Here is a 26,576-nt window from a genome sequence, read left to right on the forward strand (position 1 = left end):
TAAAAAATGTGGATTCACAGGTGACTGCACACCTGCATACCTCCTGATTCATGCAGGAGTCTCCCAACCTGCAACCCTTTGTCCTACCCTGTTGAGGGTAGATTTGATGAATCCAGTGCAAACATGCACCAATCAGATGCAAGTCATGTTCAGCCCCAGCAATATATCATATCCATTTAACAGAAAGAAAATCCAGCAAAAGGTACCTTGTTTGCATTTTATTTAAACAATCAGCAAATTAAAACAATGAATCCACGACTTCTTCTTTCATTTCTCATTTTCCCCACACTCTTCAAGCAGCTTATTACTTAAAATAAATTTCAAACCTCTTTAATAAAAATATTTTTTAAATTTGCTCCCTTTAAATTTGTGATCGAATGTTGAAACTGTTCAAAATGAACTGTTAATGAATAAACAATAATAATAATTTGAAAAAAAAAAGTCATGCTATGTGAGGCAATGAGCGCGCGCGCGCGCGCGTGTGTGTAGGGGTGGGGGAGCAGGGTAACTGCAGCAGCGGCAGCAGCAGCAGCGGGCAGATCGTAGTTTGGTCTCGCGGAGGACGGCTCGCTCGGAGGAGGATTTCTGTAGAAGGATTTCTCACAAAGAAAAGCACAGGATGAGTAAGTCATTTCGGTTCTGTTTTAATGAGTATTTTCCACCTTTCGCCACTCTGGGAGCCGCGTCTCTGCGTTTCTTCCACTTTTCCCCCCCACTCCGTACAGAAACGCGCACCCAGGTGAAGGTGACCAGGCGCGCGCCGCCGCCGCCGCTGCTGCAGTCCGGGGCGGACAGGTGCACATGGGCGGGTGTCCTCCCGGCTCGCGGCCGCAGCGCGCCTCCCCCGGGCTGCTTCCAGGGTTTTACACCGCTCCCACTCACGTCCGTGTTTTACAAACTTACGAGTCTCGAATAATTAATTTTATTTTTATTATTATTTTTTTTTAACAAACTGTGGGTTGCTGATGGTTTCCAGTTGACTGAAGCTTAAATAACGCACGAGTTCTGTTACTTTTGGGAGAACCACAGGTACATTTTAATTTTAGTTGTATAATGGTCAGTGCTGTCGCCTCACAGAGGGATATAGGCTACCCCAGTTCGAAGCTGGTTGGTCGCCTTACTGAAAACTCGACATATCCACAGTAATTTTTGTTCTACTTAAGTATTTATTACAAAACAAATTGTCAAATAGAAACAAATCCAGTCGTTGTTCATAATCCTGCTGCCCTTTTCAATCTATACAGTCTATTTCCTCCATTTCTTTTCCAGTTGTGCTTCTTTTGGAGTCTCTTCCAACATTTCTTCCAACAGCTTCACTGAGCTTTTGCTGGTGGAGTCATGATAGTTTTAAACATTATTATGTAATACTAGTGCTTAGCACTGTATCTCTTATCAATGCAGTCACTCCAGAAAGGTTTTGCCCACAGCTGTTTAAGTTACATTGATTTTACACTTAGAAATATAACCCTTCCGATTTATGAAATATTAATTCAACGGTGTGTGCTTTATTATCAAACTCTAAATTGTTATGATCCAAAATATACTGAAAATGATCCAAAATTCTTCTGAGTGGAATGATTTTTGGCAGCTGGGTTGTTTGTATGACTGCAGCATTCACACAGGCGATTCAACCATGAAGTAATGAAGTGACTAAACTCTGTCTGGTTACAGCAGATAACATGATTTTTTTCCCCCCCCTCTGGTGAAAAGTGGAATCTTTGCCATCTTTGTAAAGTTTTGAATGTATTGTGAGAATATAAAGGCTTTCAGTTACCACTTTTCTATCATTATGATTTTTCAGTTTCCTCTGCTTACATACTGAGGAGGTAAGTTCCTCATTTCTCCAAAAGGAAGGCTGAGCTCTGAGTGTTTGTGGTTGTCTCTGTCAGTGTTTGCCCTGTGATGGACTGATGACCTGTTCAGGCTGCACCTGGGGCAAAAACACACCAACACACACACAGAGAAGTCAGAAGAGTTTTCCAATAACTGGTCACTCCTACCTCTTCAAAACTTTATTAGAAAATGTAATAAGCTGTAAACAGCTATGAGAACTTGAGAATTATGCAGTCTATGTTCCACAAATTAGGAAACTGATGAAAAAATTAGTATACATAATTCATGAAAGAGGCAGCATCATGTTTCCACTGTACATAGGTCAGGTTTGTGGGCGAACTTTATGCTATCTTGAAATTTTACTTTTTGAATTATTATCATATGTCAAGCTATGTCATGAACTATAAAGGATCTGAGTGAAACAGAGTACAAAAAGCTGCTTATCAGATTTTAAATTACTTTTTTCTTGTGAGATGTATATATTGAGGAAGATTGAGTCAAACTTTGGTAGTAGACTGCACAGTTGTCCACGTGGTCCACGTGCTAAAATTACTTGCCCTCTCCTTCTCAAAGTTGTCTTTAAAACCAAAAAGTAGTGTCCTAATTAAAGACCAATAACCCAAATCCTTAATTGGAATACAGTACATCAGTCAGTTTTTGGATGCTTGTTTTAATGGAAGAATGTCTTTTTACTTGAGATAATTCTCTGTTTCATAAGCAATGTGGAAAAATATTTCACTTTACGTTGAGTTAGTGTGATTTTGAATGGCTGAATCTACAGATTCTATAGCAATACATGTTGTTTGACTGTAGCATGAGTCATGTAATGTGCATCTGCGAGTGCATACTTTAGTATACATGCATACATGATGTGTTGATGTATATTTTGGATGTATTTTTAATTACATTTGCAAGTACACAAATTAAGAAAGCTTCTCTTCAGAAGGATAGCAAATTAAATGAAACTACTGCAAGCTAACACTGCTTGAAGAGTTATTTTGACCTGCTGGTAAAAGGACAAGAAATTTGCATCATTGGATGTCAGTAACGTAAATGTAGCTATAGAACATTTATTATTAGATAATCAACTTTTCATACAGGTTTTTAAATTGAAGAGATAAATCGTGATGCTGGTACAAGGAGTACAAAGAAGAAAATCACTCATGTGAATGTTGAACCTTCTGTTTATTGAGCCACATGAGTCTCAATAACTCATTCAAAGTTTCCATATGAAATGGCACTGGCACGACTCTACCAAAAAATAACGGTGGGTCCATAGTCTGTGTATAGAGTTTGAGAGAAAAAGCAGATTATTTATGTTTATAGTCACATCGCTGTGCCGTTGGCTCATGGTGGTGAACCCACTCAGTTTATTGCACAAGTAATCGCATTTATGGTTCAGCTGCGTGCCAACTTTCAGTAGTTTGGAGTGAGAAGACAGAAAAAAAAAGATAAATATTATGGAGAAGTGTGACATGTAGCATATAATGCATGACCTTTTAAAAAGCTGAATCAATGTAACGTGGAGAGCTCAGCATTTTAAATGGCAGACATTGATGAGAAGCACCAGAGAAGCTCACCTGTGTTATTGATCTCTTCGCAGAAATGTTACACTGATTATTTAGAAAATCATTCTGCAGTGCCTGGCAGATGCTCACATTTGTACCATTTTATATATCTGTAGACATATAATGATTATATTTCAGCGTGCTAGATGAGGACAAAACAGCACCGACACTCGGCGACCGAAATGAGAGTGGAGAGTCTCCCAGAGGTCTGCTTGGCTCTGCGGATCGATCAGCAGGGAGACACTGAGGTGTTGTGGTCACCGTTCGCTGTTTTGTTAAAATTTTCTCGCGTCCCATCATGCGTGACACACTCTTTGTGCCGACGCCAAGGCAGATGTGTTTGTCTTTCCCTCCTGGAGTTATCTGCTTTCGTGAGTCTGGCAACAGCACACGCACAGCCAGACAATGGTGTGTTTACTGTGTGTTACGTGACGGCAGCATATGACGGAAACACAACACAGGGCTGTTTACTGGCATCCGCCTGCTGCTGCTGCTGCTGCTGTCTTTGCTGATCTGTATTTTGCCAGATTTGGTGGATCTGGAGGGACGCAACACATTTGGAACCGTCATGAAACAAGGCTGGCGTTGCACCATCGCTCTCTTCTGCGGTGTCAAAGGCAAAGTGCTCAGACTCCACACATCAAAGTCTGTTTACAGGACAGGATGAGCTCTAATGTATATGTGAGGAAGTTTTCTTGGATCCAAAAGGAACTGTGTGGAAACTTGCCTAGATATGTGAGTGTGTCATTTGGGTTTGAGGACTTCAAGCTCACAAATGTCGAAGTATGGAGGTGTGGAGTGAGAGGAGAGTGAGGTTTCCAGATCTGTGCAGCGTATCCTCCTTTGCAGTGTGAAGCCAGCAGTGGAATAGTAAATAATAGCGTGAAATATAGATACAGTATATCATATTTGATTTTTTGTAAAACTAATTAAGAATTACTATTTAATTTTTCGATTTAACCAAATGTGATACTTCAAAAGAAAAAGTTTCTACATTTCTTTAGAAAAGTTTGTCAAAGCAATATGAATGTGTAATGAATGAATAGATTACATTTTAATCCTGTCATTGATGGACACACACGATGCAAACTCTTCCTCATCCCACCTGTGAGTTTCTCTTCTCACAGGTTAAGTTTAGGATCTTATCACCCAAACTGCGAACGGAGAGGTCATTAGCCTCATCGTGCTTCGTTCTGAGAGTCATTAGCAGCTCCGGCGGCAGAGATTAGGATTGGAATTCTCTGGTGCCGCTGCGCAGCAAAGCGGGATTCTCAGTGCCGACCCTTTGATCGGTGGCAGAGCCGGAGCGCGGGCAGCCAGCCGGAGATTGTGCTGATGGCACACGGCCTAATCTCCAGATTATCCATCATGCTGCTTCAGTGTGCAAACAGCTAATTACCAGACTGAGTTGTGTGTGGCAAAAATGTTGTCGCAGGAGGACATTATTTAGCTCCCAAACTTTTTAAATGGTCTCTTATTAACGCCACCTTTTTCTTCTGCTAACCTTGCAATCATGCATATCAGTGAGTAGAGACTGTCAGGTGAGGAGTTTATACATGTTGTCTTCTACTGTGGGGATATAATTAAATGATGTCCTTTTTTTTAACCATTTGTAAAAAATACTAAAAAGTCAGTGTCTGGTCACCAGACCAGCTCGATATTGGTCTGGTGACCAGACACTGCAGCTCGGCACATCTGGGAGCGGCTACTGGGGTAATCCCAGCTGGCCTGGAGGATGGCGCAGAGCACATGGATGCACTCTGAAAAACGCTTGGGTATATTTATTCAAGCTCGGTACTGAAGTCACTTTGCTGGATACACAGTCGAAGATCAACATGCAGTAGATATCCTGAGGCTCAATTAGTCTCCTTTGATTTTTTTAATTTAATAAGATAAAAGTACAAAATGTTTTCATGTTTTTTTGTAACTTTTGTAGCCATCCGTTTTTCTATAGTCACCATAGAATACACGCTTATTTTGTAACACTTGTAGATTTTCATTATGATACAGTTATGGCGAAGTTCCTGCTTCGAACGGACTGAATCCTCTTTGCATTTTTATGCAACAGCTCAGTGTTTTTCATGTTGGATCATTTCTGTGTTGTTAATACAAATTGTTCTCCTCTTTCTCTGCTGAAGGCTTAGAGTGCGCTCAGCTGGAAGATAATTGAAGAGCCTGCGTCTGCTGGTCCAGAGAATCCGGAGGATACACACTTTGCACACACACATTTTCTGCCTACACCAACCTGAGTGCGAGCGAGGCGGTGCTTGGACCCAGGTCGGCGCGTTAAACATGGGAGATCAGACGTCCGTTCAGCCGTTCCTCTTCCTGTTGCTGCTCCTGATGCTCCTCAGCAGGCTGTCGCAGATGTGGGCCTTCCCTTTCAGCCCGTCGCTGGACCTGGACGTCACTCCCAGAACAACAGTCTTCTCTAAAGGTGAGGCGTTCGCAACAGCTTCTTGGGGGTCACGTAAACTTGGAACTGAAACCTCGCGAATGCTAAGAGTGGAGGTAGTGAGGGTGGATGAGTTCAAGTATCTGGATAGACCATTAAGAGCAACTGACAGGGGACAAAAGAGCCTAAGAAGAGAGTTCAGGCAGGTTTCAAGGTGGAGACGAAGATCAAGGTTGATGTGTGACAGAGGGACAGCAGCAGGAAGTGAGACCCGCTTTGATGTGTGGTTTGGAGACAGTGGGTCTGTCCGAAAGACAGGAGGCTGAGCGAGGAGGGAGAGGTGAACAGGCTGTTATTTTCATTAGGAGTGAGGGACAGCTAAGGTTGAAGAGTTTAGGGATGGCACGAGGGAGGCCAGGCTGGGATGGTTCAGACATGTGTGAATATATTGAGCTGTGAAATAGTGAAACCTGGATTCAGAACCTGTCCTCCAATCTGGGTCCCACTCTCACACACTAATGGTGACAGAAGCCATACAAGATGCTCAACCTCTATTTGAGCTACATTGGCTTTTTTATTTTTCTTTGACAAATATCTGTGTAAAAAAAAAAAAAGACTTAAAAATATGCAAATTCAAGTTTTTCAGTTGAATACAAATAACACTAAAATGTGCAAAAGTAAAAACTTCAAATGTGCTTGTTTTCCACTCCACTGAAACCATTTTTAATATTCTGCTCCAGTTACATCCTTGCAAACACACGTGAAAACGCGCTCTAAAAACTCACCTCACTGTCCTTATTTGCTGCTGCTCCGACTCCTGCTTCCTCCTCTCCCCATTAAAGAGGTGGCACAGTTTTCGAAGTTGGCCCCAAAGACGGCTCCTTCATGCTCCGAGTTATTAATCGCCTCTCTCAAGCCCTGTCCTAGATCACACGGCTCAGCAAACACTTTTAATGAAACAATAGACAGGAGGCCTTCAGAGCAGAGGGCCTGAGCACAGAAGGCCTGATTAGTGTCCGCACTGTAAATATTGCTGAATGGGTGTATTTTGGCAGAGGGTGGATATTTACACACATCACCAGCACCTCTGCCTCACACCTTTCCCCTCCCTCTCTCCTTACGCCCCATCACTGCGGCAGATGCTACCGTTTGCAGTTGCAGCAAGAAGGGAACTCCAGACTTGGATAGCTGTGCTCTTACCGCCGCTCCACCCCTCTGCACTCCTCCTCTCCAGTCCTCTGAGGATGAGTATTATTAGCGGACGGGTGGAGTTAACAAGGCTCCGCTGCCGGCCGGCTCTCAGGTGCAATGTCATAAGAGCTGTTGAGAGTATTGAACTGTGAGACGATGTTAGGGAGAAGGAGGACGTGTCGTTTGAAGCTGTGAGCCACAGCATCCCTGCGAGATGAAACTATACCAGAGGGGCAGATGTTCTCCACTCTGCTTCCACTGATTTTGCTGCATTTTCTCCAATCCACCTTGATTATTTTTACTTGCGTGCGAGGAAATCCTCCTTCAGAGTCCAACTTTTCCTTCACAGTGAGCCGATTTGCGGCGCTGCAGAGAAAAATGACTGAGAAATATTTATGGAAGACACTGCAGACCTAAAAATGTGCAAATGCCGAATGTGCCATGACTTTTCCAGTTTCTGTTTTAGAGCTGTTCACTGCAGGCTCCAAATCCTTGTTCCGATTACTATTTTAAGTTGTCGGAATCAGACGATGCGCCACATATCATGCTTGTAGCTTCATTATATGAAGAATTTCTCGTCTGTTCTGAGCACATCTTCACAACTGTCATGCTTCTTGCTATTTACATATTTCAACATCTTCCTCCTGCACACTTTCCTGTGCTGCAGGCAGCGCCACTCTATCATTTCAGATTTTATTTTTCTCTTGCCCTCGTGGAAAGTTGTCCTTGACCTACTTTCAGTTCATCAGGGGAGGCGTGTGAGTGCATGTGAGAGTGCAGACTGTGCACGTGTGTCAGCACGCGTTTCGTCAGTCTCTGCGCACGCCTCCAGAGTGTGTGCTGCGTCTGTGTGTGTGTGTGTCTGTGTGCCTTGAGTGTCGCGTAGAAATCTCCTCACATGCATTTACTTTCTCTGTCCCTTCCCTGTCGAGATGCACATCAGCAGAGAAAGCGAGGAGCAGGTTCCTTCCCATAAAGATGATATGTGGGTGTCATTACCTATGGGAGACTCTGTGGGAGGACTTACATTGCTTAGCAGGGGTGAGGGGGCGCTCATTAATTTACAGTATGCTTTCCTGCTGGCCTGCGTGAGTGGGAGGACAAAGACATGCTGTATCAGACCAGAGCTCAAATTTCTAGGAAAGAAAAATGACACCAGATGACTTGACGCACTCCAAGATGGAAATCTTGTGGGACCTTTGCATCAGAAAAGCTGTCAAAAATTAAATGAAACAAGAAACAAGCATAGACAGGAGCAGAGTTGTTATTCTTCTGAAATCGCATCAAGCAGGTCCTTCCTAAAGCCGCACGGTGGTAGAACGGTTTGCAGCCTCATCCCACAGTCAGAGCATCCTCACTTCAACATGTATTTCTGCATTTCCTCTATGTGCCTGCATGGGTTTCCATGAATACCTGGTGCACATTGTTGAGCGTTTAGAAGCCGAAAAGTGAGCTAATTCTCTTCAGAGTTAGTGCAGAGCAGAAGAACGTAGAACTTAATAAGCAAAGTCAGCCTTGACTGTGTCAACATGTGGCCTTGACAGCTGAGATTTGTGTATCGCTTTGATCGAGGTCCGAAGCATCACAGTCCCACTTGAATGCAAATCCAAATTTGCATTGGCTTTTATTTCTTTGCCAATTTGAAGGCATGTAGAATAATTAGCGATTCGACAGGCTTCAGGTATGAGTGCATGTTTGATTTTCTGTCTTTCTCTTCACCGCAGAGATGGACTGATGACTTGACTGATGACACTCAACTATGTCCCCAGCAACTCTCCCAATGCATATTGAGATTGGCTCCAACCCGCGTAACGAGGACAGACTTGAGATGTTTAGTTATTCTGCTGTTTCTGTCTGTGTTACCAAATGCTCCTGAACTGATGAAACCACAGCTGAGCTGTTTGCACGTCTGAACTGGCTTCTCCTGCCTCCGCCACCAGACCTGAAGTAATAGCAAGCTGTGAAATATTGATGTGCTGTAAGCTGTATGGTGCTGCTCCGTCACATTAAGGAGGTGACGGAGGTGGTGGTAGGCAGGTTCCTTGTAGTTTGGCACTGCTATTGTGGAGGCAATGACCAAACCCCACCCCCATCCTCTGCTTGATGCCTTTCTGTAGACGAAGATCTCCTGGGTTAATTACAGAGCTGAATAGACAATCGTCAGTTTACTGTTGAACATTCTGTTGTTGTCTTGCCAAAGAGCTCGAGGAAGCTGCATTTACTGCATTTTTAAACAAAGATACGACTGATTGTTCAGCAACGTGAGCAGCTTGGCCATGCATGAAATGATTGATGCTGTTTAATCTGTCCTTGTGGCAATGCTGTTACACCATGCTGGGAGTGTTTATTGTCATTTGAAGGCGAACTTTCAGGATTTGGACCTTTAATTCCACCAAGACTCCCATGACACTGTGATGGTGTTATCCTTGGCTGGCACTGATGAGCAACTGCAAGTGAATCTGGTGGTTGATTCACCGATAGCATCTAGTGAGAAGTGAAATAGCACAGCGGCTTTTGGATGGCTGGATGTGGGGGGGGGAGGGAGGGGGCTGAGTTTGGCTTTATTCTGAGAGATGAAAGCCTCAGATGTGGTTCGTTTCATTCTGCACTCTCTCTTCTTCAACAGAGTCCTCTAAAAGTTTTGGCTCTGACACAAACTCTTAAAAGGCAGCGAGGCATTGTGTTTGCATCACCAGTAATAGTGTGGTAAATATAGGTCTTGAATGTTGATGTGGTATTTTAACGAGTGACGGTAGCTAAAGCTGATCAAACAGACCAAAGACACCAGGGAAAACATTTTCCTGTCTGTGGGATGCTGGAAAATAATCTGATTGATATCAAAATAATGCCAGTTTTCTGCCGAGTGTTACTGAAAAACAGTAATTCTAAAAAGGTTTATTCATTCAAACACACGTGGTTGCACTTGACCTAAGAGATCATTTGTTTTTGTTTCCTCATTTTCATATTGGTAAAGTTTCCTCAAAGTGGATTAAGCTTATGAAAGTCTGTCTTTTGCCTTGTTTGGTCTCTATTAATGCTGGTTTAGATGTGATCCATCAGTTATCAGTGATATTCAGGTAGTGCTGATTCAGCCCCAGAGACAAACCCAAGGCACTGGTTACATCACAACTTTTCAGCTGAAAATCCATCATTTTTGCATTTCCCTTTCAGGAAAGTTTCATGTTTACATGGCAACGTTCTGAGATGATGTCTGTTTCCAAGGAAACAGCAGAAACACTGAAAACTATGTAGTTTCATGTTGGCCACTAGTAGGTGCTGTTTTTTCTTTTATTTAGTGAAACCGCACGCATGAACGGAGCACAGTGCTGTTAACAGCGGTGAATTCATGGACATTCGTATGGACAGACGGAGTTCGACTGTTCTTACAGTGAATGTCAACTCTGTCCAGGAGAATACAGACTGGGAGTCACAACACTCTGGAGGAAAACGGTGTTTGAGCATGTGCAAGATGTATTTACAGCGACCATGGTGCGCATGTGCAGAAGCAGTGTTTCCACTGAGATGGAGCACAGGAAAGTTGCATTTTTTCCTTTTTACCTGGAGTCGGAGTGTCTCTGAAAAGTTCGACCTTGGGATTCGTTCTCAAAAAGTTGCATTGTCAGTGGCTCCGGTTATGTTTGTCAAGGAAACAGATGAAAGTGTTGCGTTTTAACTTGAAAATGTCACACAGACAAGCCCTAAAGTATGAAGTTATTGTGTTTTTCTTCAGGTGAATCAGGAGCAGAAACACCTGACAGGCATGAATCACAACAGCAAGATCTGGGTTTGCCGTCATACCCGGGTTCTCAGGGGAGCTGCATGCTTGTCCTCTGCAGGGTAGATGGATGCTTTACATTTTTATTTTATTTTAAGCGTTTGAAAGCATAAATTGAATTCCATAAATTGAAAATAACGAACAATTTAGCTTTGTGGCCATTATGAATGTTTATCATATTTTATACAATTAATACAATCTGAAATATATTAATTCTAACGTGAATGACAAAATAATTACATATATATTGTTTAAAAAAATAAAGAAAGAAATCACAGATTTTTATGGATACAAATAAATTTGTACCATATGAGATGGTGTTTTGGGGCCCAATTGCACTTTTAGACAGACCTCATGTTTCATATTCAACTCTGGTTTAATTTTCGAGTGATGATAGTGAAAGCTAATTCATGTACAGTGGCTTCATTCCTCTTGAGCTTTTCCATATTTTCTCACTTTAAAACCACAAATGTCATTGTATTATATTGGGAGTTTGTGTGATGGACCTGAACATGAAATGAAAGGATAATAATACATGGCTTTCAAAGTTTTTCACAAAAAAAGAAAAGTGTGGCGTGCAAAAGTATTAATCCAAACTGAATCAATACTTTCTAAAGACACCTTTGGCAGCAATCACAAGTCTTTGCAAGTTTGGAGTATGACATTTTTTTGAAGATTTTTAATTAGATGAAAGGTCTGAACTTTCACTTTTCTAATCTAACAAATTAATATAATCATAAAATCCCAATAAAACACATCTATGAATACTTTTGCAAGCCACTGTTCCTTCCTTGTAGTACACAACATATTCTTCCTCTTGTACTTGACAGACACCATTCACGCACTCCAGATACCAAATTGTCCTTGAAATTATTCTCATTTGATCAAACTGAAAACAAAACTATTTTGAAAGCTGTAGTATTTCTTTTTACATCTTAATTCAATCATCATCATGAAAAGCTGAATGTGAAGCTGTGAGTTTTTAAAAGTTAAGCTGATAAAAGTAAAGCTTTCACCTGGTGGATGAGATGGCTTGAGGAGTGCAGATGGATTGGAGATACTTCGGTGCACTTATCCATTGTGGATGCAATAACACTTAGTGCAGAGAAAGACAACTTAAGTCCTCATATATGCACCTTTAATGCTCTTTAATCTGATATCCTGCCAGCTGGAGTGTTTGTCTTTGGACTGCAGAAAGCTGTTTTACTAGCAGGAGTTATCTCATTTTAACTGATTTACAACGCAGAGCAGTGACACTGCACACAGATGGGGAAAAGTACAAAATCAAGGCTTATTTATAAAACTCAGTCTTCCAAAAACACAAGACTACCAGGAAAAACGGAACAGGGAACTAAGATTTATCACAAAATAAAGATGTTGACCTGAACTATACTCACAATGAATGAGCACCAAGTGAGCAGAATATAATACAGAATTCTAACCTGCACAGAACAAACACACACTTCCAAACAACAACTGTAATACAAAGTTAGGGAACAAAAACTGAACAACGCTCATGATTAGAGCAGGGAATTTAGCTGCAGGATGGACTGAGAGGGCAGATGCTGGATTCCTGACACTGTCGGATGACCATACCTAGTCTGTGATGTTTGCGATATCGACTGTCGTTGATCGTCTCTCTACACAACTTAAGATCTTGGATTCAAGCTGCAGTCGAGGACATCGTCGTAACTGCTCATCATTGGTCACCCACAGGAAAGCTTGCACAGTGCATGCCGGCATTAACAGTTTGATCTCCACTTCTGCATTCTGATCTTGCAACTGCAGGCGGTGTGACGCTCATAACAACTGACTCAGCAGATTACGCTCATATATTTACATCAGATTGATGCTTTTCACGTGAAGACAGATTTCTAAGTTTGATTACATAAGTCAAAAGTTGCCTGCGCAGATTCACGAGCTTGGTAAAGAAATACAGAGATGCTTACATAATGGGAAGAAAGATGACAACAACTGACAGCTCTGACACTGTCTGAAGACGTTAAGTCACTCTCTGCTCCCAGCGTTGGTTCCCATATCTTATTGTGAGCACGTGCATGTGTATGCGTCTGTGTGTTTGCATGTGCAGTCGTCACATGGTGGGTCCAGTGATCACTGAGTCTCTCTCTCACACACACACACACACACACACACACACACACAGAGTGGATTTACGATCATCTCAGACCCCACATGAGGGATTACAAATATGTCTGAGCGTGAGTGTGCACATTCTGGCTGCAGCACCTGTGACGGCTCAGTTGGGAAAACACAGTCATCTTTGGCAAACACACACACACACACACACACACACACACTCTCTCTCTCGCTCAGATCCTCTGACTCACTGACAGACATGTCTTCACTCTCACAAGGCAGATGATGGGTGAAATAAGTGTGAAGTGTGGAAAAAAGTGACAGATGTTCCTGAGCGGCCGTGGCTTTGACCTCCTCCATTCATCGAGCGGTGTGCTCTGAACATACGCACAATCCGGTCTGCATTAACACACTCGCACGCATGCACGCTCATGCACATATATACAAGATGACAGCAGTAAATAGAAACCAGCCAGCAGGCTAAGAGACTTCTGGCACACCTCGCTGCTCTGTTGACTTTCCTCATTGATTTTGGAGCCGAACACAAGGTACAGTCGGTGTGTGTGTGTGTGTGTGTGTGTGAGAGTGTGTGCTGTGCATACACAATTGGGGGCTTGAGGGAACATTCAGTTGAGATTTGCTTGGCTCTTTCTTTGATTAACTCTTCGAAAGTACGGTCACGGTGCGAAAAACAACTCAAAATGTAGCTTTGACTTTGGTTCCATCCATCTGTAAAGATGCAGAAATCATTTTTACAACAATAGATCTGATGACTCTGTTTAAAGTGTAAACCTGAATCATGTAGTATTTAAAACCCAAACAAAGCCGTTTTTATAACCCTCGTAAATTTGTCCGAATCCAAAGATTAGCACACTTTCGTCGTACTGTTGGTCGGATTGAAATGTGTAGGTGTTGCTCTGGAGGAGGAAAATATGGATCAAGTAAACGTTTATGTAGATGATGTGGGGGTGTACTTTTACCCATTTTTTCGTTGCCGAGGCTTCAAGATTGAAACCACCGCTGTCAGTGAAAATATCCCAAAACTCAAGACAAGAAATTTACTTCACAGTCTAAATCACTATGAGAAGTGATGTGGTTTCATATTGACAAATATGAGTAAAACCTATGGCTTGGTTCCCCTCACATTAGTTTCCCTTGTCCCCGCCTCAGAAATATTAATTCCCCCCCTGCTGTTCTGGAGGATCGTGTTTCCACTTTTTCATCCAATCTGAACTTTGCGTTTAGATTGATTTGTGATCGCATCGCCTTCGACTTCTGCTTCTGGCGCTGAAGTGGAGAAGTGTCCTCATGCCTGAGCGTTTCATGTTGCTGAAGATCAGGAGGCACACAGAATAACACATGATTGCGTCATGCCACGTCTCAGGCCAAGGTCGCTCTGCCTGCCGTGCCTCAGGGCCGGGGACGCTTTGTGTCACCGTACTCTTTCTCATCAGCGGCGCGCTCGCTACATGGCGCAACGACTATTTTTCTAAGATAGAAACCAAGGCTTTTGCTCACTCTTGGATGACTCACGTCGGGCGGGCGCTCTACGTCGCCTTGGGTTGACTTTGAGTTTGCGTAACTCGTACGTTGGCATGATCCCAGAGAATATGCTTGCATGTTCTCGTGATGAGGACAGTGTCCAAACTGAGGCATTGCTATGCGTCCATGCGTGACTTTTCCGCTTGTTTTTGCATTCACTTCCCCATCACGCTCCCCTCTCATCTCTCACCGCATCATATGTTTAGGTTTGCGTTTTGTTGCACGCCGCTGTAGGCGGGTCTACGTGAACGTGTGCCGGTGCGGGGGTGGTGTAGTGGAGACCCTGCTGCGGGACGCTCGGCCCTTATCGCCGCTGCACCCCCAGCCGCCCTTCAGATGAGTCCCCCCCTCCCTCCCCCTGGCGTGTCCTGACCTTTGGCTGCGTTGGAGGAGTTGCTCATTGCTCACTCAAATCTGAGGCTGACTGGCGATGAGAAATAACAAGTGACAGTCACACAGGCTTCTCTGTGGATTTCACTGAGACTCACGCCAGTTTTGGCACCGTCGGCTCTATAGGATGCGGCAGCCATCATTCTTAGAAAGTTTAGTTCACAGAATGGAACTTTTGAATTTGTTTTGACACCGAAGCGCAGCAGCCAGAAAGCAACACAATTTCAGCACTCCCAGCAAAACTTTATTTCATTAGAATGTTTCTAAATTTGTTTTAAAAGGTTTACGTGCACAATTTTAATAATAATCTGTGGAGGCAAACGGTAAATATCTTTCAAATTGTTTTATTTTTCCTTTGTTTTTGCCCAGACTGTTTCACCTTCCTGTCTATTCTACTGCAGCAGTATCGTTTCCTGCGTCATGCATTTCATCTTCTCTATTTTTTGGAGTCTCGTTTTAAGCCATGGTCTTTGGGTTGTGGCGGTGACTTCCTGCAGCTCATCCTCAGGGACGCTGACCTGGACTGGACTGGCTGAGAGCTAAAATAGCTCCAGCGTGTCCCGGTCCTCCCTCAGAGGCTGCTTCCCCGCCTGGTGCACGTTCACTTTAATAGCTTGACGAGGACGGACAGAAACAAAACACTGCTCAAGCACACAAACCATATCCACACAGACTACATTAGATGAAAGAGACAAACAGAACAGTGTTATTGTATAATAGTGTAGTGTGTAATGATACCAAATGGTTCCATTGAGCAGAGAAATTAAAAACCATGAGAGCAAACGTCCTCAGCAGTGTCCATCCATCTTCTATGCTGCATTATCCTGGTCAGGGTCGCCAGATGCTGGAGCCAATCCCAGCTAAACATGGTTGAAGGCAGTTCACCACTCCACCACAGAACAGACACAGTGAGAGCCGACCAATTTCAGGATCTGAAACTGTTAGTTTCAGGCTCCATTTTTCCTGTTTATAACAGGATTTCTTCCAAAACATCAGAGGAAGTAAAGTCATGCTGAGAAAAGTAGTAAGTAATAACAAGTGGAGGAAGTCTCAGGCTTTACCTGCTGCGTCTTTCTTAACTCTCCTCAAGTCCTTTCAGGTGCTGCGTGTGAATCCAGCGGCTTGTTTACAGAAAACAACAATCCTGTGTTCGATTTCATTCAAGTTGTTTTTTTTTTAAAGCTGTAGAGCTCAAATAAATCATGCTGTCCCTTGAGATGATGATTGAGTCAGGCTTTTGTGTATTTGTTTTCAGAATAATCACACCAAACAATCCTCCTCTGCAATTTAGGATGTAACTATTTTCTCAAAATTATTGCTTTGGCACTAAAAAGATGTAGGTTTGAAGCGTCACACCTCTCAGTGACTGTGTGTGTGTACAGTATATATATAGCTGTCATGCTTAGACTGTGTCAGATTGGCAGTATGAGCCAGTATGATAATAAGCTCATTATTGACCAGTGAACGGCTGCGGCGGTTGTGCGGCTGTCAGTGAGAGAAGCAGACAGGAAGGAAGGTGGGTGGCGAGGAAGACGGGAGTCTGACTCAGCCTGTGGTCTCCTGGAGAGACGACTTGCTGTCATCACCCAGCGTGTCCATGTGACACCGAGACGAGCAGACAGTCATGTGGAGCAGAGAACGTCCCCCGTGTGATTTTGAGGAAGCTCCCCGTGCTTTTCATTGAGTCGCGTTAGGCGTAATCGAACGCGCCGAGAGGCACTCCGTCATCGGCTGTGAACTGGAGGTGGTTGTGATAGTATGGAGGGGAGTCGCAGCCGTGGCGGCAGTGCCTGTTTGTTTTGTGTCTTACATAAACATGAACTCAAGTTTCAGTTGGGATCATCATTTAACTGGTTCGGCAGGATCTCACCACTGTCTCCACAGTTTGCAAAAACTTTTCTCAAACTGTTTGCAGGTGAGAAGAAAATCCCCAGTAACAGAACTGACTTTACTTTTTGTATTGACGTCAAACTGAGAAGTCTGACATGTTCACCAACAATTTAACAAAATGTTCTTTTTGACTCCTGAATAATCGTTTTATCTAATTTTCTCTTTGCCGGCATTCAGATACAAAACGTGCGAGTCTGAATCCGATCTTGGGGGGACTGCTTGGGATTGTACTCCAGTTTCCTCCCTCATGAATTTATGGTTAATTGTCCTAATCATCATTAATAATGAAATAGTGTATTCAGGAGACGCTCTTCTCTGTAATATATCATATGGATATGATTTCTGTCTACAAGCTTGTGCAAAACATCACTTTGAAACAATCTGGTAAATGGACTGAAATATGCAATTTCTTCCAGTTAAACTAAAACTTTGTTCTAATTACATAATTCATTTATTTTAGGGATTGAGGCGTAGGCATTAGTTTCTATCTCTCTCAGTCACTGATAAAGTAGCCCTGGATTGTCTAATCAATCCCATTAAGTGAAGTTTTATGATCCATGGTTTCGGCCTGTGTTGCTGGCTAATCATGTATAATCTTACAGAAGTGATCCTGTTGTTTTCCAGCCCTCTCAGCTATGCTGGAGTCTTTCCACTCGCTCAGATGTACAATGAAAGGGAGACTAGATGAAGTGCGACAAGCATGCCGGCCCTCACACCACACCGAATCGATTGGCTGAGGGTGAATACAGGTTGTCTTATTAGAGGGAGCAGGGACACGCTGCCATCACTTCACCAGGGGAAGAGGAGACGGAGAGTCAGACAGAGAGGATGTGAGGAGATTAATGTGGCCATCTGCACTCTGCTGACTCATATTCCTCAGTGTAAAACTACTGATACCTCCACATATTCTGTTGTTTCCCGCTGCTGCGTTTTTCTGTGTCAGCCTTCGTCATTAAGACATTAATCTGTTTTTAATGAAATGAAAATCGGAGCTGGGTGAACCTGTTTCCGCACAGATCTGCTGTGTCTACAGGAATAAGATGTCCTCCTTTTCTCAGTGCTCCCTGCCCCCATTTCCAAAGGGCTACATCTGGGTGCACTGAAATATTCAGTTTAATTCACAAGATCAATTATTTGTTAATTGAGAAATAGTCTTGTTTGTCTGCAACGGTGACAGAAGATCAAAAAACCGTAAAATCACATGTTTATTTTACCAATCTAACACACGCGACGAGTCGGTGACCCCCCGTTTGGCCCACTTACTGTATGAGTCTCCCTCCCCCATCACCCTCATTCACACTCTCAGCCTGAGATGACGTTGATGTGGCGTCGCCGCTGATGTGTTTTGGCAGTACTGGGGCGCCATTCCTGCTGAATGCCCGAAAATTTCACCTCCCCTGTTGCCCCCATTCCACTTTGTGCTCCTCCACAGGCTTCTCAGCCTCCTGCGACGCCCCCTTATATTCCACATCTTGTTGTTTGGGCTCAAGAATGATCGTTTTTGGGTGTCTGCAGTGGGAAGTCTCATATGAAAAGCCTTTATCCCAAACAGGTGGACCCGCTAAAGCATGGCATGTGTTTTTGATTCATTGGATTCAAATCATTCCCAAGTCAGCTCTAAGCACATCAGATTGAAAAAAAAAAGAAAAAAAAAAGAAAAGCTTTTCAGAAAGCTCCACATACTTCATATATTTATATTTGATATATCTAAACTGGGGTGTCGAACATGAGGCCCATGAGTCAAAATCAAACCACATTCAAACAAATCATTGAATTTTGATGACATTTCTTAAGAGTAGTGGACAAAACAACGCTGAGACAGTCGAGCTGAGATATCAGCAAAAGCCAGCTATAAATTTTATGAAAATATATTTTCATCACATAAACTTTTGCCAGGACAAAAATTTAAAAAAAATTATATTTCTATTTTACTGGCCCACTCAAGATGAACATTTCGCTGTGTGTGACCTCTGAACCAAAATGTCTTTAACTCCCTTGAAAATAACAGATTCAAAGGAAAACCTTCCATGTCTAACGCTGACGCTTCCTATGTGTCTCCAGGTATGTTGGGCACTGCTTGTTTCTCCGGCTCCTCACAGAATTACAGCACCTTGCTGCTGGAGGAGGACGCCGGGCTGCTGTACGTGGGGGGCAGAGGGGCTCTGTTCGCCCTCAACTCCTCCAACATCTCCACACCTGCAAACCTCACGGTGAGTCACTCAAAAACCAACACAGAACCAGCTCGACTGCTGAGGATCAATTTCAGTGAACTCTGTGACACAGTGTCTTTCTTTGAGATGGTCTATGGTCGTCTGATGCCCACGAACCAGGATGTTTTCTGTCGTCTCAATCGGTCCACATTCCTCAAGTTTTCCTCCCATTTCCTCCCGAGTGTTGAAAAAGGAAGAAACTAATAATAACCTCAAGCAGATTGAGCAAATCCCATTGTGTTCTTCCAATTTTATGGATATCGGATTAAATGCACCAGGCGTTTATTCAAGAGTCACGGAAGAGAGTCCGGACTTAGTGACGCAGCCAGAAAATGAAGTGTGCTGTCCTGGTCTTCTCTCTCTCTCTGTTTATCAGAGGCAAACACACTCTGCTTTTCTTGTCTTTCCTGCTTCCACCTCTGTTGTCTCTCAAGCTTTCTATTAATCTATTTGCCCCTCTTCGGTTTTATTGAAGTAACTGAGTCATACTTATTACTTCCAATTATTTTCAGATTGATTGGGACGCGTCTCTTGAGCAGAAGAAGCAGTGTCTAAACAAAGGCAGAGACAATCAGGTACGAGGCGACAGCTTCACGATCTTACTTTATTTTCTTTCATAATGCCCTGAAGCCCTAATTATCTAGTTATTACTTGAGACATAAATGAGTCCCTTCAGCTTTGTGATGTACTGATTGCTAATGACAGCAACATTTCAGCTCCTTAGCAGTTTACTTTTCTCAAACACTCAAGTAGGAGCTGGACATTTATGAGAAACCACACTCATTCAGGAGTGACTTGCATGAAATACCCTGCTCTGCATGAAGTTCTCCAGCTCTGGCGGCTTGCACAGCCAGAAATAACCTTCTGTTTTCTTCTGCTCTGTGCAGACTGAGTGTTACAACCACATCCGCTTTCTGCAGCGATACAACGAGACTCACCTGTACGTCTGTGGAACCAACGCCTTCAGACCTCTCTGTGCTTATATAGTAAGCTTTCGTGTATTTTAACCGCGGCACAGCAGCGACTCTGACGTAGATTAGATGATTAACCACTTGTCCTCTCCCGTCCTTCTGCCAAGGATGCGGAGCGGTTCAGCTTCACCTCAGGCTTTGAGGAAGGGAGAGACCGGTGTCCGTACGACCCGGCGAAGGGATACACTGGTCTCCTTGTAGGTATGTCTCCCAACTCTGCATTTCATCTGTTTGTTAAACACTGCCTTCTATTGAAGACGTGCACGATGAGGCATGATGCCAATAGAAGCTCCCGCTGATCATAATAAAGAGCCCAGCATTGATTCCACGCTCAACCAATGAAGCAGAGGAAGAGGAGCTGTTGCATAAGAGATACTCATAATGCATCATCAAACAAGACTTAAAGAATATGAGTTCAGAGCTGCTCCAGCAGAGCTGTGAAGCTATAATTAGGCACAGGAGTACTTAGAATAAACGCTAACGTCATTGTCCTGAGTGTCTGCAGAGATCCATCCACCAGATGATGGTTTATCCACAGCATCAAGGCTGGATTAGACGCCAAGATGCTCACCATCACACTCAGGGCTGAAAAAAAAGAATGTCTTCACCAAAACTTTAGACGATTTCCAGCTCTGAAAAATGGTTGTTCATTGTTTATGGTGTAGTCGCGTAATCACATGACAGCCAGTGATGCAAGCTCGAACACGAACACCAACTGCTGACAGTGAGAAATGATTGCTGACGCTTTTTAAAAGTCACACACACACTTGTGAAACTGGCATCCCTTATGTTATTCATGCTTCACCTAATAACATTGCAAATGTCATTGTTGCATGGAGTGATAGGTCACAATGTGCAAATGTGGTCACTTCATGCTAATTCCTTTATGTGTGGTTTCAAAGTTAAAGTCAAGCGATTTAAATGAGTGTGTTTAAGCAGAGTTACTTTTAGATTTGTAGTTTGTTGTGTGACTTTATATTTTCCTACAATGTGCCATATTTTGCCATCAGTGTCGGCTTTTATAGAAACTAAGTTTTCTTTTATTGTCTTTCATTCTCAACCTGTCGTTGACCAAAACATTTTTCTGTTCTGTAAATCAGATGGCGAGATGTTCACGGCGTCTCAGTACGAGTTCCGCAGCTCCCCCGATGTGCGCAGAAACTTCCCTTTCCCCACGCTCAGGACGGAGGAAGCGCCCACCCGATGGCTTCTGGGTAAATTTTAACATCTATTAATGGTGGCAGGTATAAAATAGTAGCAGCTTCGGCTGCATTTTCCCACTTAGTGTTTCCCCACTGCTAAACTGACCGGACCTCGTTGCCACTTTTCATTCTGTTAATATTGTTTTGTTGCGACAACAAAAAGCAGATTCAGACTGAGAATAAAAGTCACACCAAAAAATGAATAAAAATCGCACTGCAGTGCAGCAGTAACTGACTTGGTTGCTGTGATTCAATCATACTTAAAAGCTCCGTCTTTAGTTTCCAGGGAGACACTTCCCAGGCTGCTAATAGGTCTGTGTTTGGACTCGTTTGTGTGTGCGTGTGTGTGCGTGTGTGTGTTTGTGTGTGTTTACAGAGGCAGATTTTGTGGGATCTGTGCTGCTGAAGGAGAGCATCAACAGCTCCATCGGCGACGATGACAAGATTTACTTCTTCTTCACCGAGCGGAGCCAGGAGCAGATTGCCTACCCGAGCCAGACCAAAGTGTCGCGGGTCGCCCGAGTCTGCAAGGTCAGAGTTTTCAAATCGCTGAAAGACGGGTGGCTGTGATCGTAATAGCGGTTTGCAGCGTTCTGCAAAAGAAAAGCGGAGCTGCAATAAGTGCAAGGTCGCTGGAAGAAAGAGAAGAAAGTCTTTCCGAGTGTGAAAATGGTGGGCTCAGCTAATGCTTTAAAAGATGAATTTCGGAGGACTTTCTGTTCTTGATCTCTTTCTGAGCGGCTGCTCTCCTCAATCCGTAATTTCAGCTCCGAATCAAGTAGCAGTTGGGCGTCTGTAATCACAGTTTCTTCACTGGCTGTGGTTCTTTACTGTTGCCAGGCAAAGTCCACAAACCTCCCCCTCCAATGGTAAACCCCCCACCCCACCCCCTCTCACTTTATGGCCTTATCACCCTCTTCCTCTCCTCCTCCTCTCACCTCATTTCATTTGCGATCATCACGGCTGGTCTAGACATGATGCCCAGCAGCCATTGCGTGAGCTCTGCCTCCCCCCAGCTTCCTTTCAGCGGTCCGCGGTGGTGTAATTACTGTCATAGTGTGCCGCTGTATTGAAATTGCATTGGCAGGGAATAAATGAAGTGAGTGGGTTTGGTGAATGAATGCTGCAGTTGTATTTCACCTTGAGAAAGGTAGTGAAAAAGATTTCCCTGAATGCTGGAGAGGTAATAGAAATGAACAGAGCTGAGCAACCACTCCAAGTTTTAACACCGAAGAATAAGCTCTAATATCCAAATCACTCCATGAGTCGTTAGCGGTAATATTACCCGCTGTAAGTCATGACTGTTCTCCAGTGTTTCAAAAAAAGACTAAATTTTTCCCTCAGACAAATCAACAAAAAAACTGTAAGGATGACTTTATATAATGCATATATACTTCCTGTCTGAGCTCTTCCCGTTTCCATCTCAGGTCCAGTTGATGTGATGCTTTCAAGGAAAAGCGCAAAAATCTGTTGTGTTTGAGAGTCTAATTACATGACAACGGTGCTCATTGCCCTTCACATTTTTTTTTTTTTAGAAGATAGTTTGTGAACGTCTCTCAGCCTCATCTTCAAAACTAACAAGATTCTTTCTGCATCCAAATGAAGTGATTTCTTGGAAATGAGGCCCAGGCTCAACTCTTCCCCCGTCTTTCTTCAGCACCGTGGAGTTGTCGGAGCAGTGAGGAGTGCCGTAGCGCAGCCTGAACCAGGCCACAGCAGCTCACGCAGATGTGGAGCTGGTCCCCAGCTTCAGCCGTGTGGATGCCAGACTCCCCCGCTGGCTGGGGGCAGATCCACAGATAGTGGAGCCTCTGGCCCGAACACACTGAAAAGCTGCCACTTCTGAGCCCAGCAACCAGTTGTCCTCTTCTGCTTTTCACTTCCCCGCCAGGCTGCAGTGACATCCTTGCTAATCATGACCTATTTTCACTGCGAGGGGACGCCGTGACATTAAAACGAGCCCGTTTCAGCGCACAATTAAGCTGTTTGGACATTATTTCACAGGGGTGTTTCAGACATCTCCAGCTGTGTGCAGTTGTCTTTTCCTCACTGTGTTTTCTTCGCGGTGCAGTTTGCGTCACGTTGTCAGGGGTTAACTTTCCCCACGGGCTCGTCTCTATGGCGCTACTCTTGTATTCTTTGACTCTTATTCCCTTGAATTGACCTCCTGGCAGTTCAGCGACCCTGGCTGAGCTTTAGTTGACTTAGATTGTCATCTGAGAGTGTGACCTGTTCAACATTAGCGTGGTATCACCTCTATTAATATTAATGCTGTTTGATCAGTTCAGTCTGTCTAAATCTGCTTGTCTTATTTTTGTTTCCCATCTCCACTCTCCATCCGGGTCTTTTCCATGACGCTGCCATTGTCACAGGAGTCTGATTTTCAGATTCAGTATTTTAATAGACTTGCGGGTTGAAGCCATTACGCCTTCCTGCGTGGGAGGCTGAGGCAGGCTGAGCATCTTGATGAACGACAGATGTCACCTAAAGACATAAACAAAGAAAGATGAAGCACCGGCATGCAGGCCAACAATAGGAGGAAATAGTCTGTCTATTTTTTTCCTCGTTTCATCTGGATGAGGTGTGCTAAATCACTCTTTTAGGAGAGAACTCTTGCCGACTCCTCACACTGCAGCTGAATGCAGGAGTAGGCAAACACTGCGTGAGCGCGGCTTCCAGCTCCACTCCTCCTCTTTCTGTGAAGAATCCCAGCCGTCCACTGGACATGTTTGCACTTGGTCTGAATTGACAAGATGAATTACAGTGCACTTGCTCTGTTAGTGTGTTTCATTAATGGAGGTATGAATGCTATCAGCCAGTTTCTCCCTCGTCGAGTGAGCGTGATAAAAGCCCTTCAGAGAGCCGGCTTGCCCTCTCCTTTGTAATTTTTGAGGAAGAAACACAGTGAAAGAGGATTAAGTGAAGTTTAGAACTGATTTGAGAACATAATGTGACACGACCTGTATGATAACTATGAAAATTAATTTATATACAGGTAGTGCTTGTATGAAAGTATTAGCATAACATTCCCAAAGCTTTATGGAGAGACATTAATGCTTCTTCACAGTAATGTTGCTGATTTTTTCAGAGTGCATGTGAGGCCTAAGAGTAGTTACATATACCGGTAATGTGTTATGAATACACAGAGAGCATTGAAGCATGAAGCGAATGCAGCGGACGAGTTTAATGTTAACTGGCTGACTTTCATTATTGAGTTGTTAGCCATCCTTTAGTCAAGGACCATGGACAGTTTAGCCAGATCCTGGCTGATTGGTGAAGTGCAAGATAAAATCCATACGATGTGAGTGTGTGTCAGATCCCCAGCATTAACTCAGAAACACAAGAAGTGGATAGAAGACTGAGGCGTGTGCTCAACAAAACACACAACAGATGAATGGTTAAGACAGAATCTAATCTCAACCTAAACCAGGACGGAGGAAAGACACACACTCACACACACACACTCAGGGGAACATGCAAACTCCTCTCCAAAAGGCCCAGTGTCCCGAATCCAACAAGTTTATGTTGTTGCTGCAAGACGAGAGTGTTTATCCCTGACGCCACTGTGCTGCTGCTGTGCACAGATGAAAAACCATCAAGAGGCAGTAGCTGCTGCCTTCGTGCGCTTTTCTTTGTCGGCGAGAGCAGAGCTATTCAAAACTCACAGTGAGTTCTGAGATGGTCAAATTACCTCAACAGCAATCCTCTGAGTGCATTTATTCCAGCACATTACATTGTTGAGGAAGTTTAGTGACCTCTTTTGCATAATGTGCAGCATGAACACGTTCGGCACGTCGCTTGTTGTATTCCACAATGAATGCAAAGCAAACCCAAACTCTCTTTTCAGTTGTGTTTGTGTGATTTGAGCTGAACTGACTGACTTAATGGAGTCATCCGTCGTCTGTCGTCTCCTGTGCCTGCAGACGGACTGGGGCGGCCAGAGGACCCTGCAGAGGAAGTGGACCACCTTCCTGAAGGCCAGAATGGTGTGCTCAGTCCCCGAGTACGAGCTGCATCTCAATATCCTGCGCGACGTGTTCGTCCTGCAGGGGAGAGACGCTCACAGCAGCATCTTTTACGGAGTTTTTGGTCTGGAATGGTGAGAGATGATGCTTAGTTGATCTAATTTATGACTCTTGCTATCCAGTCAACAGGCAACTCTCTCTTTGTCTTTGAATCTGCATGATGGTGGCCTGTTACAGTGGCCACTTTCAGCTATAAATGCTGTAAACTGGAACGAACGTTGTAAATCTTATGATGCCATAACGCATCTTCCAGTTCATGTAAATCCCACAGTTGGTCAACTTATTTCTTGTTTGCTTAAAGTGCCAAACACTGACATCAAGACTTTAAAAAGCTGCTGCTCCTGCCAAGAAACTGTTTAATGGGAATAACGTTCAGCTGTGCGGCATGAGTTTGAAATTTATATGCATGGTTTAGTAATCAGGAGCTATTTTGCTAATCAAAATCAATCACCGATCAATTCTACTTGCATAATTGCAGATTTTATTGATTGCTCAGTGTGATACAGTGCTCGCCCTATTTGCTCCTTTCCTGTTCCCGCTGATAGGATCCAGCATGCACACTTCTCATAACCAGAACTCCCAGAGCATTCATGATATCTAGAAAATTCAAACACCACCAGAAAACAGAGAAAAGGAGCTTTGTGTCAATACAGAAGTCATTACAGCGGCCGTCAGCACTTCCTCAGGATGACTGCTGAATATGCATTAGGGCGTCACATGTTTGCTGCGTGCGATTTCCATCAGAAACTGCCAGATACTGAGAGTTGGATGTATCCTGGAATATGTTACAGAAGCATTTACTCATTGCACATTGATTCCAAAGTAAATCCAGTTGTTTCAGTAGTAAAAGTAATAGTCCTTTTGATTACAGTGCATTCACTGTGTGTTGGAAATTCAATTGAAGCATCAAGTCCAAAGAAACTGTCATCGTCGATCGAGACTACTTTAAAGTGTATTCCATTTGCTGTAGCTCACACTCGTGTGTCTCCTTTGCAGAAACCAAAAGATAATAATAATAAAATTCATCAGGGTGATTTTAGTATGAGTGTGTAACATGTGAGAGCAGACTCTCTCTGCAGTTGAACACAGAGCGGACCATTTCTGCAGTCTCACTTGTTTTTCTTGGCTTTACTGTGGACAATTATTCAAACTAGATGGTGATATTTTAGTTCTTACTGGAAAAAAGTGGCCTACTAATTTGCAATTGATTGATTTAGCTAAACAATATGTGATGAGATGGTAGGAGTCTGGAAGAATTACTCTGTTCTGCCAAGATTATGTGAATTTCCAGCTCACAAGGGCTGGAGGCAGGGGACACCTTGCGCATGCAAACAGAGATACAAACAAAACACACTCACAGTCTGGGAGGAAACCAGAGAAACCCCCATGTGTGCAGGGAGAACATGCAAACTCAGCAAAAAACAGACCGAAATCCAGACTAGAATAGGGATATTCTGGTGAACCTCTCTATCGCCGCTGTCTTCTCA

General features: G+C 43.5%; 1 protein-coding gene across 1 annotated transcript in view; it reads left to right on the top strand.

Moving 5' to 3' along the window:
* Positions 1-545: 545 nt before the first annotated feature.
* Positions 546-26,576, top strand: part of sema4gb (sema domain, immunoglobulin domain (Ig), transmembrane domain (TM) and short cytoplasmic domain, (semaphorin) 4Gb) — a 35,672-nt gene continuing 9,641 nt past the window's right edge. Inside the window, exons 1-9 of the mRNA XM_030097428.1 lie at positions 546-623; positions 5,540-5,838; positions 18,743-18,891; positions 19,404-19,466; positions 19,779-19,877; positions 19,970-20,063; positions 20,963-21,076; positions 21,441-21,595; positions 24,988-25,163. Coding sequence (XP_029953288.1) covers positions 5,694-5,838; positions 18,743-18,891; positions 19,404-19,466; positions 19,779-19,877; positions 19,970-20,063; positions 20,963-21,076; positions 21,441-21,595; positions 24,988-25,163 — 995 coding nt within the window. The 5' untranslated portion in view covers positions 546-623; positions 5,540-5,693. The remainder of the gene's footprint in view (positions 624-5,539; positions 5,839-18,742; positions 18,892-19,403; positions 19,467-19,778; positions 19,878-19,969; positions 20,064-20,962; positions 21,077-21,440; positions 21,596-24,987; positions 25,164-26,576) is intronic.

Source organism: Salarias fasciatus, chromosome 8 (assembly GCF_902148845.1).
Source record: "Salarias fasciatus chromosome 8, fSalaFa1.1, whole genome shotgun sequence".
Taxonomy (NCBI): domain Eukaryota; kingdom Metazoa; phylum Chordata; class Actinopteri; order Blenniiformes; family Blenniidae; genus Salarias; species Salarias fasciatus.